The sequence below is a fragment of the Carassius carassius genome, chromosome 36, assembly GCF_963082965.1.
Source record: "Carassius carassius chromosome 36, fCarCar2.1, whole genome shotgun sequence".
NCBI classification, from domain to species: Eukaryota; Metazoa; Chordata; class Actinopteri; order Cypriniformes; family Cyprinidae; genus Carassius; species Carassius carassius.
In genome coordinates, this window is record NC_081790.1 from 12,880,703 (window position 1) to 12,896,439 (window position 15,737).

Genomic DNA, 15,737 nt, shown 5'->3' on the forward strand with positions numbered 1-15,737 from the left:
TAGCATTTGTTACTAGTAGAAATCTAATTCCTGATATCAAAAATTAACATTGTTACTAGTGGAAATTGAATTATTGATATCAAGAATTAACATTTTTACTAGTGGAAATTGAATTGTTGATATCAAAAATATCAAGTATTACTAGTAGAAATCTAGTTCCTGATATCAAGAATCAACATTTTAACTAGTGAAAATCGAATTGTTGATATCAAGAATTAACATTGTTACTAGTGACAATAAAATTGTTGATATCAATAATTAAATTGTTGATATCAATAATTAAATTGTTGATATCAAGAATTAAATTGTTGATATCAAGAATCGACGTCTGTACTAGTAACCACGTGGGAGATCATGAATATTAATGAGATTTTCCGACACCCCTTGTTCTAGCGTCAGCATTGGCCAAAGATGCAAAGGAGGCCAGAAACGGCTCCTCCTTTATTTATTTGTTTTGTTGTTTTGAAACTTGAAAATTATATTACGGCTGGTTCATTTTTGTAAATCGATGCTGTTTCTTTTTATTGGCCACCAAGTCCTTCGGATAATTAAAAGGGAAAATGAACAAGGCATTCGTTTAGTTTTAAAAATAACTTCATGTCGTTTGTTCAGGGTTTTATTTTTGGTTTTATTACACTTTCTTCTTATAGCCTACATCAAATTAAAAAAAATACAACCAAAAGGAAAAATATAACAGGTAATAATGCATCATACAAACATTTTACTGGACTTTATGATTATTATTATTATTATTGTTTGTAATATCGTTGGCTACATGAATGAGTCGTGTCCTAATAGGAATTATTTTTATATAACGTGTTGTCCGGTTCTTGAAGCATCGGTGGACAAGAGGACTGGTAAATAAATTTACACTGTTATACAAGCTGTTCACTTGTAGCAAAGTGTCATTTCTTCTGTAGATACTGTATATTTAATCAAGTTTGTTTTATTGGGGTAAATGATCTACAAGCATTTAACATATTTCTATGCACACTAATAATATTAAACTACTGTTGCTACACTACGGTTATACACATTTATTGCATTTATTTTCAATAAATAAATCCTTATAATGTTGCTCCCTCTAGTGGATAAACGTAATATCACAGATAGTTTAGAATTTGATTTTGGCAGGCCTATTTGAATACAATGAATTATATTTACACTAAGTGAAAATAGCATATTTTATTAGCAATAGATTGTATTTACCCTATTTAATAATATGAGTATTTTCTTACAGTAATATTAGTTTGATGCTGTTTGTGCTACTTATTGCAAGTAGTGACCAATATGTGCACCTCATTATAAAACAGTATAGGCTACAATAATAACATATTGAGAGTAAATTACAATTGTTATTTACAAATGATTAAATGGACACCACCCCTACAACTAGCCCTTGCCTTACATAATATCCACATTATTTTCCACTTTTCGATAATTTCGTAGAGTTTTATTGAAAATATATGCCTTTCGAGGTGATAGGGGACGTGAAAAGGGTGAAGAAAAAGCTCGGCAGAAGGCGGAATCGAACCCGGGTCTGTCGCCTCCAAAAGCAATTGCTCTGTGCTCTATCATCTGCGCCACAGAACACAACATAACACTAATTTCTTTTTATGTTCTTGTTTAACGCTACCAGACGTTAATAGGCGGAATTAGGTTGTGCCAAAATAAAAATAAAAATAATTATTAAAAATAGCCTACAGTAGCATTTTATTTTCACGAGAGGGCAATCGAATGTGCCCATTCTCTGTTGGACTCTTTACCTTGTCATCTATCCTCCATAAACATTCATAAAGGGTTGGACTCGTCATTAAATTATGCACATATCCAAAAAGGGGTTCATTGATATGCACATATCCAAAAAGGAATTAATGATATCTTAAATGACAATTTTTACTAGTGAAAATGCAATTTTAACATGTAAGAATTAAGTTACTGATATTAAGAATTAAGTGTATTACTAGTTGTAATTTCATTTTTGATATGATAAACTTACTTCTGCCAGTGATGACGTCATTGTTCATATCAAGAATACCTGATGTTACTAGTGGAAATGTAATTGTTGATATCAAGAATTCAATTATTGATATCAACAATTAAATTGTTGTTATCAAGAATTAAATTTTTGATATCAACAATTCACATGTTTAAATGTTAAAACGGCGCCAAAACTATTAAAGATATCAAAATGCATTTGTTACTAGTTACAATTCTAAATTCACATATCAGCTTTGTATTTCTTACTAGTAGAAATATAATTTTTGATATCAACAATGACATTTTTACTAGTAAAAATGTGAATTCTTGATATCAACAATTTAGTTGTTACTAGTTGAAATTTTAATTCTTGATATCAAAAATGTAATTGTTACTAGTGACACTGTTCATTTCTGATATCTGAAAATGTATTTCTGATATCAACAATTGGGAGGGTAATTTTTGATATCTAAAATGGCTTTCTTACTAGTAACAATTATATTCATGATATCAGAAATGAACATTGTTACTAGTGACAATTAAATTGTTGATATCAAGAATTAAATTGTTGATATCAAGAATTAAACTGTTGATATCAAGAATTGACGTCGGTACTAGTAGCCGTGTGATTACTGATATCAAAAATAAAGATCTTTACTAGTAAGAATTGTATTTCTGATATGTGAAATCGGAATTTCAACTAGTAAGAAAGCAATTCTTGATATCAACAATTAAATTTGAATGTAAGCCTATGGTGACATTTAACTAGTGAAAATACAATTCCTGATATCAAGAATTAACATTGTTACTAGTGAAAATTGAATTGTTGATATCAAAAATAGCAATTGTTACTAGTAGAAATCTAATTACTGATATCAAAAATTAACATTCTTACTAGTGGAAATGTAATTGTTGATATCAAAAATTCTAATTGTTACTAGTGGAAATGTAATTGTTGATATCAAGAATAGATATCCTGCGAATGAATAAAAGTTAACTTGGCTTGCCATAGAAATGTTAATTCTTGATATCAGTAAATGTATTTCAACATGTTACAATTGTTATTTTTGATATCTGAAAAATAATTTCTGATATCAATATAATTTCTGATATCTAAAATGGCTTTCTTACTAGTAAGAATCACATTCATGATATCAGAAATGAACATTGTCACTAGTGACAATTAAATTGTTGATATCAAGAATTAAATTGTTGATATCAAGAATTAAATTGTTGATATCAAGAATTGACGTCGGTACTAGTAACCATGTGATTACTGATATCAAAAATAAATTTCTTTACTAGTAAGAATTGTATTTCTGATATGTGAAATTGGAATTTCAACTAGTAAGAAAGCAATTCTTGATATCAACCATTAAATTTGAATGGGAGCCATATGGTGACATTTAACTAGTGAAAATACAATTCCTGATATCAAGAATTAACATTGTTACTAGTGGAAATTGAATTGTTGATATCAAAAATAGCAGTTGTTACTAGTAGAAATCTAATTCCTGATATCAAGAATGAACATTTTGACTAGTTGATATCAAGAATACATATCCTGCGAATTAATAAAAGTTAATTTGGCTTGCCTATTGGCATTCCAAGGTTAAAAATAATTGATATCAAGAATTAACATTGTTACTAGTTGAAGTATAATTCCTGATATCAAGAATTAACATTGTTACTAGTGGAAATGTAATTGTTGATATCAAGAATTAACATTGTTACTAGTGGAAATTGAATTGTTGATATCAAAAATTATAATTGTTACTAGTGGAAATTGAATTGTTGATATCAAGAATTAACATTTTAACTAGTGAAAATTTAATTGTTGATATCAAGAATACATATCCTGCGAATGAATAAAAGTTAATTTGGCTTGCCCAGTGTTGGGAAGGTTACTTTGAAAATGTAATAGGTTACAGATTACAAGTACCCTGTTTAAAATGTAATAGTAGTGTAACTTTTTCAATTACTTTATTAAAGTAATGTAACTAATTACTTTTGAGTACTTTTTGATTACTTTTTTAAATTTGTGAAAATTAAAGAATAATAAATAAAAGTATATACATCAACTTAAATAGTTATCTAATAAGCTTGTGACGTATTCTTTGTACTAAACTCCTGAAACATTGGTGTTTTTTTTTAACTGCTGTCTCTTTGTATATGATTATAGTTTTCTCAAAATAAGTAAAATGCACATGATGTGACACAGAGCAGTTCTAGAAATTATGTTTATGTGCTAGTGTACTCCTATATTGGGGCGGCAGAGGTTGAAAACACTGCGAGCTTCAGTAGGCCTATTGTAAATGAAACCATGTCTTTGCCATTAATTTACAGGAGGGAAGGACTGGGAAAAAAATTCAGACTGGAAAATTCAAACTCATACAAACAAATTCATGGACAAAAATTTTTTTGTATGGACCTGACATAAAAAAGGTTTAAATCTTTAATTTGGGGACATGCAAAATAATTAAAAGTTCTCTCCTGAACTGCACCTTCACTTCCATTTTTCTCTTCAGTCTCATTATTTTGCCCTGTTATCCATCTCTCTCATTACTTTAATACTTAAGATTGAACAAAACTATACTTTACAATACAATACTCTACAATACTACAATATCTTTATAGAAAAATCCTAATACTGTACACGAGTCATGTTTTTCCCTTACAAAAATTAACCTTGCTTTTATTAGCCTATATAAAAGTAAAATAACCTTGTTTTGTTTGTTTTGTTTTTTTTGCAAATGGATTTGTATTTATTTTTAAATAAATACATTTGTAAAATAATTTTACATTTTTGGTTACCCCAGTTAAACAATAGTAACCATTTTCTCTGGATTTATAGTTAAATATTAAAATGTTTATTTTCGTAAAGTTTGTGTTGTTGTCTGTATAGCTCCCCCTAAACCTAAAAAAAAAAACGGATTTTTTTTTCAGCTAAATTACTACTGTAGCATTACAACAGATAATAATGATGTCCTTTATATAGTATTTTGAGTGATGACTGATGAGCAACGTGCTGCTGCTTGATTAAATAAATAAAAAAACAAAGACATAAAAGCATCTTTACAGATGAAACTGACCTGAAACCCTGAACAGTAGTTCTGCTTCTTGTCTCCAGCTGTGCACTTCTACAGTCCACTCTCTCGCATTGATTACTCTGAGTCTGATCCAAACCGTTTGGCGGAGGCGTGGAGAGCGCGCGAGTCACGACTAACACTTCATGACTTATTAGAGATTTAATTATCAAATGGCGGATTCGCAAATGATCGCTTTAGTACATTCGGCAGGCAATTATACAATTACAATATTAAAATAGAGGGCAAAATCGGCTGCCAGGCCACCGGGAATTGCCCCGTTTCTCCCGGTGTCCAGTCCGCACCTGATTTCCACAGACACGCAGAATGTGCAAGTCATATATTGCATTTTTGGGGCTTAATATTGACAGACACTAGTCCATGTCATGTTTTGATTCAAGTGTACTGACCTACTTTTGATTTAGTCATCCAAAATGTGGCATATTCCGTCCGCGTTAGGCATTCCGTTTTTATGACTGGATTCTATGAACCAGACTGTATTTCCGCATCCCGGAAATTATTAGGGCGGTATGTCTCAGAATAGTCAGTGCAATTTGGGAAAGAAAACAGTTAAATCTGTATGTGGATGTGTGTAAATATTCAAATGTAATCCACTTTGTAATCGTTAAAATGTCATAAGTAACTGTAATTTAATTACTTATTTTTTCGTAGTAACTGTAACTAATTACAGTTACAATAATTTTGTAATTAAATTACGTAACGCCGTTGCATGTAACTAGTTACTCCCCAACACTGGGCTTGCCATACCCCCCTTGTTTAAATCGCTACCTGATTGCCTAATCCTAACCCAACCCCTCCCCCACACCTACTCCCAAACCTACCCAGAGTCGTTACTAGGGGGGTAACAATTCGGCAGGGAGTCGAAATTGGGCACAACACCTCGGAAAAAAACAGAGCTCCTGGAGGCATAGGCGCCGATACCGTGGGTGCTCCGGGGCTCGAGCACCCACGGAAAATACCGAGCACCCACGGAAAATGAGCACCCACGTGTGCCAGACTGCCAGTAGGCTACATTTATTTAAAATTAAACATTGCAGTTGGCGCTATGAAGCGTCTGCCACACTGTGATTGGTTATGTTGTTGACAGTGACAGTGACATAACCAGTCGCATGCATGTTCCATATCCTATCCACCAATCACAGCGTTTCTGAAAACGTCCCATCCCCCACTATACAGTGCCGTGCGAGTATGTAATCATTTACTGCTTTCCGTAATCACTAATCATTAATCAGACTAAGAGTTATTCGTTCGCTATGAGACCTTGAGTAACAGCTGGTAGTACAGAGGGAAGAGAACGCAGGTCAGTATATCGCGATATACACTGTACATATTGTATAGACATTTACATTTACATTTAATCATTTAGCAGACGCTTTTATCCAAAGCGACTTACAAATGAGAACAATAGAAACAGTCAGGTCAACAAGAGAACAACAACAGTATACAAGTGCCATGACAAGTCTCAGTTAGTCTAGTATAGAACGCATAGGTAGGTTTTTTTTATTTTTTATTTTTTTTTAAAGAAAAGGAAAAGTGCTAGTGTTAGTTGGTTAAGTGCAGGCGAAAAAGATGAGTCTTTAGCTGTTTCTTGAAAATGAGTAAAGACTGTACGAATTGAGATTGGGAGGTCATTCCACCAGCTGGGCACAGTCCAGGAAAAGGTCCTTGAGAGTGATTTTGAACTTCTTTGGGATGGTACCACAAGGCGTCGATCACTTGCAGAGCGCAAACTTCTGGAGGGCACATAAGATTTAACCAATGAGTTTAGGTAAGTTGGTGCCGTGCCAGTGGTCGTCTTGTAGGCTAGCATCAGTACCTTGAATTTGATGCGAGCAGCTACTGGTAGCCAGTGTAACCTGATGAGGAGCGGAGTAACGTGAGCTTTTTTGGCTCATTGAAGACAACCCTCACTGCTGCATTCTGGATCAATTGCAGAGGCTTGACAGTACATGCAGGAAGGCCCGCCAGGAGAGCATTACAATAGTCCAGTCTGGAGAGAACAAGAGCTTGGACAAGAAGTTGGGTTGCTTGCTCTGACAGGAAGGGTCTAATCTTCCTAATGTTGTATAAGGCAAACCTGCAGGACCGGGTAGTTGTAGCAATGTGGTCTGTGAAGCTTAACTGATGATCCATCACAACTCCTAGGTTTCTAGCTGTCCTCGAAGGAGTAATGGTTGATGAGCCCAGCTGTATACAGAAGTTGTGATGAAGCAATGGGTTAACTGGAATCACCAGGAGTTCTGTCTTCGTAAGGTTAAGCTGAAGGTGATGGTCATTCATCCAGCTAGAGATGTCACTCAGACAGGCTGAGATGCGAGCAGCTACCGTCGGGTCATCTGGTTGGAATGAGAGGTAGAGTTGGGTGTCATCAGCGTAGCAGTGATAAGAAAAGCCATGCTTCTGAATGACAGATCCTAATGAAGTCATGTAGATTGAGAAGAGAAGTGGTCCAAGTACTGAGCCACACTAGGTAAGAAGTGAGCGCCACACATTGTTTCCCTTTCATAGGTCACTTCGATGCTGCGGTGACGTCACCACGTATGGGAACACCTTCGGTGTGACGAATGTCTGAAGCCCTATACCATCCCGCCAATCCTATTGGCCAAATAGCGCGTGGCACCGCCCAGCATGCGTAGGCATATATATACCTGGTGCCGCGCGCCATTTACCTCAGATTTCATTCCTTCAGTACGAAGCGAATCTTCTGTGCCCTATTGTCTCGCGTTCTCAGCGATCGTCACGAGCAGTATACTCCTCTCCGCGGACGCGATGAGTTTCAAGAAGTGCAAGGACCCGTGTACCAGGTGCATCGTTCAGGGGGACACTCATGACAGGTGCGTAGTCTGCCTAGGCTTACACCACGCACAGGAGGCGCTTAGCGGCCTTTCTTCATGCCCCCATTGCGATGGCCTGCGACTCAGGGTCCTTCGCTCGAGGGTAGATGTGTTCTCCGATGTCGCCGTGTCTAACCCCCGCCACACCACTTCTGCGACTGCCGAGGCACCGCACGAGGTGATAGCTTGGGGTGACACGTGTGACATGGAGCTCGAGGACAGTTCAGCGATGGAAAATTACTCTCCACATCGCTCGCTCTCCCCTACCCTAATACACAGGAAAACTTTTGAACCTGTCGTCTTTTCCTGTGAGGATTTACGGCCCACACCGGGGGCATGTAGTGCCATCTCCTTCGGTTGTGACCGCCATAATGACGACGTTCTTTCCACTGCGGCCTCGGGGTCCGAGGACTTCGCGGCCGACACGAGCCCTCTCCCTCCTAGTGGACAGGAGAGGCATGTTTCCCCCTCCTACAGTGAGCTGTTGGATGTGGTTTCCCGTGCAGTGGGTACATTGGGGCTGGAATGGGAGGTTGAGAAGGCCGAGGCCCAACCTTCTTCGAAGCTGGACGACCGTTTTCTAACTAGTCGGACACCTGCGCAGCCCCGGAGGCCTTTACCCTTTTTCGCGGACCTCCACCAGGAGGTTTCGAGGTCCTGGAAACAGCCGTTTGCGGCGCGCATCACGAACGCTGTGGCCGCGGATTTCGCCACCATTTCGGGCATGGCGAGTCACGGCTATACAGCGATACCGCCGATGGAGGAGACTCTCGCCGAACATCTTGCGCCTAATTCGGCCGCGGCGTGGAAGTCCCGCCCCCTCCTCCCCTCGAAGGCGTGTCGAGTCACGTCTAGTTTAGTGGGAAAATCCTATATGGCCGCTGGTCAAGCGGCTGCTTCGCTTCATTCCATGGCGGTCCTTCAGGCCTACCAAGCGGAGCTGTTAAAAGGATTGGACGAGGGGGACGGCATTACACCTGAGGCGGTCAAGGAACTACGGCGAGCAACTGATTTGGCGCTTCGTGCTACCAAACATACTGCTCGAGCAGTGGGCCGTTCCATGGCTGGATTAATTACGGTTGAGCGCCACCTCTGGCTTAATCTCACCGATATAAAGGAAAAGGATAAATCTTTCCTCATGGATGCCCCTGTGTCTAAGGACGGTTTATTTGGAGAGGCGGTCACTTCAGTGGTGGAGAAGTTCACAGCAGCGAAACAACAATCAGCCGCTTTCCGCCAGCTGATTCCCCGCAGACCCAGAGAGGTTGAACGCCGTCAGGCGCCCGCGCGTTCTCGCTCAACCTCCTCTCACCGCCAGCGAGTGCCCTCTCGGGAAGAGCCTTCACCTATGGCGCCCCCTCGCAAGGACTGGGGCCCTAGGGTTGTTCCACCGGCTCAACAACGCCAGCGAAAAAGGTTGAACCTGAGTTCGACGGCCAAGGCCTCTCGTTCTCGGGCACATAACAGCAGCTCCTGATTTTTTCGCTGCCTGCCAGGGACTGTGCCCTCCGCTAGAGAGCGCTGTTGGACCGCTTTCGCGCATCCAACACTCTCATTGCAGTCCCCACGCTCAAACCCTGACTGTTTCGCCGCAAACAGCGCCTCGAACAGCATTGGAGCGAACTGTAACACCAATCGCTTCCTCAGACACTATGCACGATCCAGTTTTCAGAGCTCGAGGAGCGCTTCAAAGGGTCTTCATCGAACGGCCCGTCATGACGGCTCGCTCAGCCGCCGCTGTTTCGCTAGCGGCAGAGCCCGATGCTCAATCTGTTGGCCTAATTCCTGCCGTGGACACGTTTCAGGATTACGTACAACGAGATACAACGCCTGCTCTGCATATACTTCCCCTGTGCACGAACACCGTGAGTCTTTCGTGCCCGGACATTTCTATGTGTGCAACAGCGTTGCAGGAAACGAACATGTTGAAACCGCTAATATTGTTTCGGGCCGCGTGGGAACGCTTGCCCGGCATTTCTCAATGGGTGTTACGCACAATTTGTCACGGATACACCATTCAGTTTCGGAAAGGCCCGCCCCCTTTCCGCGGAATTCTCTCCACGGTGATGAAACCGATGGACATGGCGGTGCTGAGACAGGAAATGTTAGCTCTACTGAGCAAAGGGGCTATAGAAGAAGTACACCCCTCTCAGATGGAGTCAGGGTTTTACAGCCGTTATTTTGTGGTACCAAAAAAGGACGGCGGATTACGACCCATTCTGGATTTACGCCGTCTAAATCTTGCACTCAGGTCGAGCAAATTCAAGATGTTGACGGTAAAATCTATTTTGTCTCAGATTCAACCAAACGACTGGTTTGTCACGATCGATCTGAAGGATGCTTATTTTCATATTCAGATCATCGAGAGACACCGGAAGTTCCTCAGATTCGCTTTGGAGGGCAAAGCGTATCAGTACCGCGTTCTTCCCTTTGGCTTAGCGCTAGCTCCCCGTACATTCTCAAAATGCATGGACGCAGCTCTGGACCCGTTGCGGCTCCGGGGCGTCCGTGTGTTAAACTATCTGGACGACTGGCTGGTGTTAGCGCAATCTCAGACTCAAGCACACTCTCATCGAGATATTGTGCTAAATCATTTACACAGCCTGGGTTTACGCACAAACTTCCAGAAAAGTGTATTAATCCCCTCTCAACGGATTACCTTTCTGGGAGTAGATTTGGACTCTCGCGCGATGACAGCAAAGCTTTCTGTCCCGCGCGCTCAGTCGATTACGTCATGCGTTCAGCACTTCAGGGCGGGTCACACAGTGACAGTGAGACTGTGCCTCAGACTACTAGGTCTAATGGCGGCGGCGCTTCCCGTGATTCATCTGGGTTTGCTTTACATGCGCCCGTTTCAGTGGTGGACGAAACGACAGAATATTTCACCCCGTTGTTCTCCGCATCGAACGATCTCGGTGACGCGGAGGTGTGTGATGTCGTTAAAACAATGGACATCAGCCGAATTTCTCCTCACCGGGGTTCGGCTGGGAATTTGTGCTTCCCGAGAGACTGTCACGACAGACGCGTCTTTGACCGGGTGGGGAGCTGTTTGTCAGGGGCGCCCAGCCCACGGAGTGTGGACAGCGGCACAACGCAGCTGGCACATAAACAAATTGGAATTACTGGCGGTTTTTCTGGCTCTCCAGTATTTTTCGAGTCTACTGACCGGCCGTCATGTGCTTCTCAGAACGGACAACACTGCGGTCGTGGCTTATCTGAACCATCAGGGAGGATTACGTTCTCGCCCTCTGTGCAGACTGGCGAGGCGGATTCTTCTTTGGTCTCACGACAAATTTCTGTCGATCCGGGCTGTTCACATCCCCGGACGACTGAACTTCGGAGCGGATTTATTATCCAGGCAGACTCTGGAACAAGGGGAATGGAGATTACACCCCCAAACGGTGAATCACCTATGGCATATTTTCGGGGAAGCGGAAGTGGTTTTATTCGCGTCGAGCACGACTACGCATTGCCCGCTATGGTTCTCCCTAAGCCCTCCATCACCCCTGGGTCTGGATGCGCTAGCTCACAGCTGGCCCAGGACCAGCTTGTATGGGTTTCCTCCGATTCGGCTGGTCCCAGCGGTATTATGCAGAATACGGCGGGACAGAGTGGGACAGCTGTTGCTGGTGGCTCCGCGATGGCACACACAGCCGTGGTTTGCGGATCTCATCAATCTGTTAGCGGGCTCTCCGGTGGAGATTCCCCTCAGACGGGATTTATTATCGCAAGCACAGGGACGGATCTGGCATCCCAGGCCAGATCTGTGGAACCTGTGGGCGTGGCCTCTGGGCGGAGTGAGTTGATATGTCCCGGTCTTTCTGCTGAAACTACCGAGACTATACTGAACTCTAGAGCAGTTTCTACGAGACGCTTATATGCTTTCAAGTGGAAACTGTTTATGACATGGTGTGAAACTCATGATGTGAATCCAGTTTACTGCCCTGTGGCTTCAGTACTGGAGTTTCTTCAAGACCGTTTTTCGGAGGGATTGACACCAGCCACCCTGAAGGTTTATGTGGCAGCTATCTCAGCTCACCATGAGCATATAGGTGGTGTTTCAGTGGGTCGTCATCCACTGGTTTCTCGCTTTATACAGGGTGCGCGACGGTTGAGGCCTTTCCGCCCTGTGCGAGTTCCTTCATGGGATTTATCCATTGTGTTACTGGGTTTGTCAGGGCATCCGTTTGAGCCCCTGGAAACTGTATCGGATAAGCTCCTGTCTCTGAAGACACTTCTTCTCATGGCTTTATCCTCCCTTAAAAGAGTTGGGGATTTACAGGCTCTCTCTGTCTCACCCTCGTGCATGGAGTTTGCACCAGGCTCTGTGAAAGTGTTGTTGCGACCTAGGCCTAATTATGTTCCTAAGGTCGCGTCTAATCCTTTTCATTTTCAGCAGGTGGTCCTGGAGGCCTTTTCTCCTGCTGCGACAGAGTCTGGAGATCTAAGTCTTTGCCCTGTGAGGGCGTTGAAGACTTATGTGGATCGCACTGCCCCATGGCGTGAGTCTGACCAGCTGTTTGTCTGTTTTGGACATAAGAATAAGGGCCATGCAGTTACGAAACAGCGCATGTCCCATTGGCTGGTGGAGGCTATTTCCTTGGCCTATGAGGCGCGCGGGCTCGCTTCGCCCTTAGGAGTAAAAGGTCATTCCACGAGAGCAGTGGCTTCTTCTCAAGCCTTTCTCAGTGGATCTTCTATGGATGATATCTGTGCTGCGGCAGGCTGGTCCTCACCGAGCACTTTTATCAGGTCTTACAGTCTGGATGTGAGGATGGCTCCTGGCTCCCGGGTTCTCTCCGCTTGAGCAGATGCTTCCTTGGATCCAAGCTATCAGGTACGTCAGGCGTGATGGTATAGCGTTCCCATACGTGGTGACGTCACCGCAGCATCGAAGTGACCTATGAAAGGGAACATCTCGGTTACGTATGTAACCTTGGTTCCCTGAACAGGGAACGAGATGCTGCGGTTCTGGCCGTGCCGTGCCTTGATAGCTTTCTTCTCTTCTCGTCATGAAATCTGAGGTAAATGGCGCGCGGCACCAGGTATATATATGCCTACGCATGCTGGGCGGTGCCACGCGCTATTTGGCCAATAGGATTGGCGGGATGGTATAGGGCTTCAGACATTCGTCACACCGAAGGTGTTCCCATACGTGGTGACGTCACCGCAGCATCTCGTTCCCTATTCAGGGAACCAAGGTTACATACGTAACCGAGATGATTTCTGTTTTTGTTAGACAGTTTAGTTAAGGTGCCGGATGCACTGAAGATTTCGGTTTATTTTCTACATTTTGCTTTGGTTAGATCAGGGGCGCCCCCAAGGGGTGGCCAGGGGTGGCCAACTCTGGCCAGTGGCCACCCCTGCGGCCACCCCTAGGATTATTTACAGTGGGTCCTATTAATTTAAATCCAGAATGTAAATTCACAATAGTTTAAGAAGTGAAAAAAAAGTGCAGCACCTGCTGGAGCCACAGTTTTGCGTCTCTGAGCACAGGGCCGGCCCGCGGTATAGGCAAATGCTAAGGGCGCCACTCATCCATAGGGGCGCCAGAATGAGTGAATTTTTTTTTTTTTGTTACATTTTTTTTTTATAATAGGCTACTATTTAAAAACCATTAATTCGAAATACTACCAAATAAAGCAAAAAAAAAAAAGTCTGGCTCTTCAATCTTCCCCCGCCCATCGAGTGCTTGAAGTGCGTCAGAAACAGAGCGCGCGCACGATCAGTTGTTGGTAATTTGTTGTGTAGCGTGCCCGACGCTGCATCCAATGTAGACAGCACTGCTTTTGTTAACACACAGCTCATAGAAACGGGCCTGGCAGCTCGCGCCAGTTCTAGACACTGTGAAAGTTTCCTGATTGTGACGGAAGGCCGAATTTACATGACACATTATAAATGAGCATAGTCTGCGATAGATACAGTGCCAAAAAGAAGAGAAGAGGATAAAGACAGAGCAGAGATGCAGTGAAAGAACAATTTATTGCATAGGAGTAAGATACTATAATTTCATTGCAGTTATTTTTACCTTAAACTTAATGTTAGCAGTTGTTCTGAGTTCTGAGTCCCCAGACTGTGATTTTGTACAATCATGTCAGTTTTAAGACGCATTTTTTATTATCACTTTTTTATTAATGTTTTACTCTACATTTGTGCAGGGGATACAGTACAGGCCAAAAGTTTGGAAACATTACTATTTTTAATGTTTTTGAAAGAAGTTTCTTCTGCTCATCAAGCCTGCATTTATTTGATCAAAAATACAGAAATAAAATGTAATATTGTGATATATTATTACAATTTAAAATAATTTGTTTTCAATTTATTATACTTTAAATTATCATTTATTTCTGTGATGCAAAGCTGAATTTTCAGCATCATTACTCCATTCTTCAGTGTCACATGTGACATCCGGTCTATCACATGATCCTTTAGAAATCATTCTAAAATGATGATTTATTATGAGTGTTGGAAACAGTTCTGCTGTAATGTGTGTGTGTGTGTGTGTGTGTATATATATATGACAGGGTGAAATGGGCTGTGATGCATGGGGCGCCAGGTAAAATCTTTCCTAGGGCAGCAAATTGGTCAGGGCCGGCCCTGTCTGAGCAACATTAAAGTGTTTCGTTCCTGAATGAATCAACCGTTTAAATGATTCGGTTCAATCGCAATGACTCACTTATTAACAGTGACTCGCTGCCACCTATTGGCGGGTTTAATTTCACATTTAATGGAACCTTTTCATTTTTTAAATAATTTCAAACATCAGTTTTCAATGTTTTATCTTTAAAATATCAAAACATTATTTATTCATTTGTAACTGCAGGTTAAAGTATTCCATGTTCCACGGAGCTGCATTAAACAGTGTGTAAAAACATCTAAATGGCACTTCAGATGCAGCTTCTGTTTTATTTACATTGCAAAGATCAATTTTGTTGATACTGATTGCATTTGCTTGGTAACAGCCCAAATGCAAGTATTTGACCTAAAATATGGTGCACACTTTTAGAAACAATGGTGTAAAGGTAAAAAAAAAAACTCAGGTGTCAGCACAATTAAAAATAAGATATCAGCACAATAACACTCAGCAAAATAGTGTAATTATCGTTATCGATAAAATCCTAGAACTCACAGAGATATAACTTTTTGTCTATATTGCAAACCCTTAATTTTTTTTCTTTATTTTAATGTGTTTTCTTATATTTTGTTCTTTCCTTTGGCGCCGCTTTCGTTCTTTTCCCATTTTATTGTTTGTTTGTTTACATTTTCACCTTGTACATAGCGCACATTATTATTGTTATTTTACTGGATCTAGTGGCTTTGGCTTTTTGTGAATAAACGTCCAATATTTTTTCTCTTTCAAAGTTTTGTCTGTCATGTTCTTCCACCTCATTTCATACCCAGCAGTACATTAATATGTAAATGTTACGGTATATTCCCTAGACTCCTTAAAGTTCGTAACAGGGTTTAAATGGGAACATTTTTCTGCTCAATTATAGGCCTATATACGGTTTAAAAGAGGAAGCCTACTTTTGGACAGAATACGAGTTCTTTGTTAAATACATCAAATAAAAAAACATTTTTTTAGCCTATATGAATAATGGATTCGAAACCTCAAAGAAAAGCCATGCCACTATCAAAAGAAACCTCGAAACATAAATGAGGTAGACATTCCCAGAAACTCATTATTTTAGTCGCAACAATCGGTTAATGGAAACGCTGTCCTTTCGCAATAGTTTTTTAATCAATATTTACAAAACATTAATTTCCCAAGAAGCTGAACGCATTAGCGGTTACGTGTCAGTTAAACTTTTCATCT

The 15,737-nt window shown here is 41.2% G+C and overlaps 1 protein-coding gene across 1 annotated transcript; it reads left to right on the forward strand.

The window, feature by feature from the left end:
* Positions 1-10,014: 10,014 nt before the first annotated feature.
* Positions 10,015-11,727, forward strand: LOC132116575 (uncharacterized; the record flags this gene model as incomplete). The annotated part of the gene is made up of 2 exons (XM_059525450.1): positions 10,015-10,470; positions 10,693-11,727. Coding segments are annotated over 2 exons (1,491 nt in total), but the record flags the coding sequence as incomplete, so codon positions are not given.
* Between the last annotated feature and the right edge of the window lie 4,010 nt (positions 11,728-15,737).